The following is a 5,680-nucleotide window of genomic DNA, read 5'->3' as shown; positions in this document are numbered from 1 at the left end:
AAAAAATTAGTGAGAATTTTCTTGTGTATTCTGGCGTTGGGGTTGTATTGTGACTTGCGAAAAACGAATTTATTTCTTGTGCAATATACCATGTGAGAAGTTGATGTTTGGTTTGTGATATAGTCCATGAAAATTTCCTTTTAGTTCGTGAGATAGTCAGTGAAAATTTCCTTTTGGTTCGTGAGCTTCGTCTGGTGTAAAAGCTCTCATTTAGCCTATGAGATTATTTGTGAAAATCTTTGGTTGGTACGTGAGTTGTTCTTGGTATAAAAGCTCGCATTTGGTTATGAGATTAGCCTGATGTAAATCTCTTGTTTAGTTGGGAGAATAGTTTGTGTAAAAACTTTAGTTTGTTTGTAAGAAGTTATGTGGCCATAGTCTATAAAAAAACTCACATCTATAGTGACAACTTTTAAGAAGAAATTTTCGGAGAGAAAAGTATGTCTAATGGTAAAGCCGAAAGTCTATAAATCTTCGATGCAATTCTCTTATTCCTTATATTTTTTTTATTTCTAATATCTATTTATTTATTATGTGTTTTCATCTCTTCTCTACTATGATTGTCTTATTTTGTTGTCTATTCTTTTGTTTGGTTGGAAAAATCATTTTAAAGAATTGCTTTTATCAAAGATTTTTTAATTAGACATCGTTTCTCAAATGTACACTCTCCCTCCTCTTGTGTTTGGAGTTATTTGTCCAACATCCACAACCTAAAAGATTAATAAGCAATAAGAAATCATCACAATGATAAAAAAAAAAATCCACTAGTAAGATTAAATTAAGGTTCCAATCCAAGAAGCAAATATAAAAGACCTATCTCACTCACATTTCACAGTTCTCATGAGAGAAAATTTTAGTTCATTTCAATCTTATGTCAAATGAGATTACAAATGCTTATTTATAACAAAAAATCCCTAACTTTAATGGGTCATAAATAACAACATTTTATCGGCTTATATTGGATTACATCATTATTTTTCTAAAATAAATGTAAGGAAACAAACATTAACTAATTCTAAATAAAAAAAATTAAAATTCTATATTAAAATAAAACAAATAATTACAAATTAAAATAAAATTAAAATGTTTAATTCTTTTCTTCTTATCTTGATTGATTCTCATCACCCGTGTGTTGTCACCCTCATCAGAGACTTATAAAAATTTGAATGAATATACTCAAATAATTTGCTAAAACTATGCACACTATGTTTTTTTCCTAGTATATTGATCACAAATATAGCTTGTTTAATTTTTTACTTCCTAGAAAACTTTCTAGAACTAGCTCAATTGTACCTCTTTCACTAACATGCCATAATCTCAAAATGTTGAAGTTTGGTTTATCGAGAAAATTTTGACTAACTAATAATGCATGACAAATTACAATGGAAAGACTCAAAATATACAAACTACAAATTTTAGACATTTTAACAGTTATCTAACACCTGCAAAATTATCAACATGTCATGTTCAATGATCTAATGCAATAATCAAAATCATCAAAGATGTCTATAGACAACAAATTCCTCTTATGCTCGGGAATACACCTCACATTGTGTAAAAATAATTAATGTTTTTAAATATCTTCAGTTAAGTCGTATCAATACCATGAACATTACAAGTTATATTATTACCAAGTCGATAATCTCTACCTTTTTTTAATTCTAAAATATTATGAAGATCCGTAAAACTAAATACGACATCAGAAAATTTTAAAAGAAAAACGAATTTATGAACTAAAAAGGAAGGATACAAAATAAGAGCCAACTTTGAAATGAATATTGCTTGTTGGGAATTCCATGAAAAAGTATAGTGTCCATTTGAACTTAAATTGTATCCCTCAGAGCATATAATAAAATAACTTAAATTTGTTAAAATATTTTATGACTAAGTTTAGCACATATTAGCATTCTTACTTTGTCATCAATCTTGCCATCCAAACTTCAAAAGACCCATTATCGTCGTATGATACTATATTTTTTTGTAAGCAATTAAAATTGGCCACAACTTCTGCCTTTCACACGTAACATAATTGCAGTCCATTTCTTCATCCCGTCAAAATGTTTAAAACATAAAAAGGAAAAAAGAAATGTAAAAAAAAAAATATTGTAATGGAGGATATCAATATATTTGGCAGAGACAGTGTCAAGAATACTATACTATATTTCTGCAAGTTATAGTTCATATTTTCATCCATAAAGAGGAGATAACAAATTTTTTTTTTGTTATAATCTCTATCTACTCTTAACCTATGGAGATCCTCCTTCAATCTGGATTTCTCTTACAACTTTTTAATTTAGATTCACCAAAACATTACAAATATGGTTGGATTGAAAAGTTAGAAAATCAATATAAGAAGGAAAATACTCGTTAGATAGGTAGTATGTTCTTGACTGGGCCCAAGCCTACTCTCCCACCCAAAACTAGGACATAGATTAAATAGCAGTAATGGTGAATATACGAGGTAGGGGCTAAGACAACCATCTGACAATATTAATGATTCAAAAGCTATCAAAGACTCCTCATCTAATTTCAATCCCTACAAAAATCCAAACTGTTGATTTTATCTCCAATGTAACCACAACTGTTGATTTAAGAGTTATGAAGTAAGTTAAAGATGGTGAAGATGAATACTTAAAGAAAAAAGGGTAAAATAGTCCATACAGTGTAAGAGTGAGTAAGGTAGACCCAACATTCTTTTGTAGACATAAATGGGATGTTTTAAGTACAAGAACCTTGCAAAAGATAATAAGAAGCTTTTAGGATTAGGCCACATACAGTTTTTTATTTAAGTTGTATGATACTACACATGTGTATATTAAATTAAAATATTAACGTACCTAGAACCTGGCCCTTGGCCGGATAGTGAGTCACTGAGTTGTGGTCTACGCGGACACGTCATAGAAATATTTATCATCTATCTCATACATCTCTAACCTCTTTTAAATTAGAGGTCTTCTTAGGACACAACTTAAGACTAATTTAACAATCTTTTTTTTCATTTAAAAAACTAACTTATCTTTTAAATGCATGTTGACAATCATAATAAAATACTAGCTATGCTACTTCATGTATACATAGCCTATACCTATTCTCTTTTTATAGTATAAATACTTAAATTGATGATCCTATAATCCTAATCTCCTATTATAGTATTATAACTTGGAATGATAATCTTGTAATAATCTTGCACGACAAAACATGCGCTGGCTTAAAAATTTAAAGAAAACTGAACAAAATATTGTTCTAAAATAGTAGTAGCATTTCATAAGAACAAAGCAATTTATAGAAGATTCGATTATAAACAAAAGAAATGCATGTCAACCGGATCGATTTGATTCCTTTGTTGACACACATTTTCTCTACACTAAAATTGTTCATTTTCCCACAATTACATTTAAAAAAACGATCATAACTCAAACATACCTAAAACCCCATTACATTACTCGAAAGAACCGTTGATTAACCAAAAGCCACATACCCCTCCATTTTCTCCACATCCTCTACTCCTTAAAAACATCGTTGTTTCTTTCTCTTGTTTCTCACCGCCCTTAGATTAATTAATTAATTAATTATAATTAATTAATTAATTGTTGGAATTTGATGATGCACGTTGATCCCTCCTCAAATCAATCACCACCACGCTAACATTATCCGAACTGTGTCTTGCCAAAGCCAACTTGGTCAACAGAATGGACGCATCAGAACATGCACGATCAGAACCATCAGTAGTCACTTCTTCGTTAGCCGGAGACCCCGGCGGAGACGGCATCTTATGCGACTTCAAACACATCTTCACCACACCGCATGCGGTTTCGTTTGAAACAACATCCCATAGTCCATCACTGGCCAGTATCAAACACTCGTCTTCAACTCTTCTCTCCGTTACCGTTACTTCAGGTTCAGATATCACATACGGCTTCAGATAATTGTCGCCTGAAAATAAAACGAAGGTGATAAATTATTAAATTAAAACCTACTATACTACACTGGACAGAATTTAAATTTAAGTTCATGCACACTGATGACTCACCTATAGCTCTAGACATGGCAAGTACACCAAGCACTCTTGGACCATCCCAGAATATCACGCGCCCTCCTGCAGCTTCGACTCGGAGCAACTCATCAGGTCGATCCGGCTGAAAAACGGATCCAAAATCAGTTAGAAACTTGTTTGTTAATTTATCGGGAAATGAGATGAAAATTTTAACAAAAAAAATTGAAAAATTACCTTGTGATCGGAGGAGAGAGGGATGGCGACGCCACCACGGCAGAGAACAGCGCGAGAATCGCCGCAGTTTGAGACGACGATTTTGTCAGGAGTGACAACAGCAACCACGGCAGTAGATCCAACGGCGTCGCAGTGAGGAGTTTGAAGCTCGCACCTACAACTAAAAGTCTGGCTGCTGCTGCTCCATCTCTGAACTTCGTCGTCCATGCGAGCAAAGCCTTGTTGCATAGCGCTATTCCACTCGAAATTCTCTTGCGATTGGTTGATCTGTTCTTTCACAATCTCATGGAGTCTCTCCTTACACATGGTCGCAACCTGAGAGTATAAAAAACAAAACAAATTAACACCGGAAAACTAACAGATCCACTACTAGTAATCAACTACAATAGTTTATACGCACATGAGAGCAGCCGTGACCGTCGAAAACGCCGAAGAAGTGAAACAGTTCTTCAGAGAAAGAAGTTTGAACGGAAACGGAATCTTCCATGTCTCTTCTTCTACCGCAAACTGAAGTAACTCCAAACTTCGGAAACTCTGCGTCTTCCGAATTACCTTCTGTTGAAGGTTTGTTTTCAGAAACTTGGGTGGATTCGTTCTTGTTCTTCTTACTTTTCTCGTTTCCGCAGTCACCGTTTGAGTCTTCACAGCTTTCGAAATCACTCTTACCAGATAGATCCGCTTGACGGCGTTTCCGTGAAGTTCCGGAAGAGGAAACAGCCATGTCAGCGATGTATTTGAACGGTAGCATGTCTAAATTCCGGCGTCGAGAAGAACGTGAACTCGCCGGAGAGTCACCTTCTCCAACAACACCACAGCACATTCCAGCCATTTATGGGTTCTTAAATAGCTTAAAACTTTAACAGAAATTCGAAATTAGTTATAGTTTGTATATTTTTAAATAGATTAATTTGTGTATGAATATGAATGGTGGAAGCAGAAAGAGACGAGAGAGGATGAGAAAAATGAGAGAGAAGAAAGCTTAGGACCCATTAAGAACGGTTTTAAGAGAGAAGCTTTTGTAGAGTAAGAAACTCACCTGGGGGCCACATTACAATCACGGGCAGTCTGCCCGTCACCGTCAAGGGCAAAGTGCATGTTGCTTTGATGCCATCTGGACCGTTGATCAAATCGCGGTCTGTTTGGGTAAGGAACACGTGGTGTAGCTTTTATGAAAAAGAGTACGTGGCACCAATCACATGGAACCACGCAAGGACCAAACTTCTTACTTTATTCACACGCATTTGCTGCCTCCTCCTCTCTCACCTTCCGTTTCTGTTTTCAAACACTATGTTTTCTTTGATTAATTAATATTAAGTAGATCATTAAACATTGGAGTAAAGATTTACAATAATTATACGAAAGAATTTACCATATAATTTTACAGTTTTTTTTATAATAACAATTTATTGAATAATAAATTTGATTTTTTTTAAATATATTTTTGCTACTTAT

At 33.8% G+C, this 5,680-nt stretch overlaps 1 protein-coding gene across 1 annotated transcript; it reads right to left on the bottom strand.

Moving 5' to 3' along the window:
* Positions 1-3,260: 3,260 nt before the first annotated feature.
* On the bottom strand, positions 3,261-5,225 carry LOC131661884 (protein phosphatase 2C 37-like). The gene is made up of 4 exons (XM_058931533.1): positions 4,629-5,225; positions 4,229-4,543; positions 4,031-4,136; positions 3,261-3,933 (listed from the first exon to the last, which is right to left on the bottom strand). Exons 1-4 carry the CDS (start codon positions 5,055-5,057, stop codon positions 3,584-3,586), a joined length of 1,200 nt encoding a protein of 399 aa, XP_058787516.1. The 5' UTR covers positions 5,058-5,225; the 3' UTR covers positions 3,261-3,583.
* Between the last annotated feature and the right edge of the window lie 455 nt (positions 5,226-5,680).

This window comes from Vicia villosa, linkage group LG3, assembly GCF_029867415.1.
Source record: "Vicia villosa cultivar HV-30 ecotype Madison, WI linkage group LG3, Vvil1.0, whole genome shotgun sequence".
NCBI lineage: Eukaryota > Viridiplantae > Streptophyta > Magnoliopsida > Fabales > Fabaceae > Vicia > Vicia villosa.
This window is presented reverse-complemented; position numbering and strand designations above follow the sequence as displayed.

Excerpts from the sequence above, each read along its gene's own strand:
- LOC131661884 (XM_058931533.1), bottom strand. The coding sequence starts at position 5,057 with ATGGCTGGAATGTGCTGTGGTGTTGTTGGAGAAGGTGACTCTCCGGCG. Across the intron at positions 4,544-4,628 it reads ACGGTCACGGCTGCTCTCAT|GTTGCGACCATGTGTAAGGA; the intron begins GTGCGTATAAAC and ends TTATACTCTCAG. Across the intron at positions 4,137-4,228 it reads CTCTCTCCTCCGATCACAAG|CCGGATCGACCTGATGAGTT; the intron begins GTAATTTTTCAA and ends TCCGTTTTTCAG.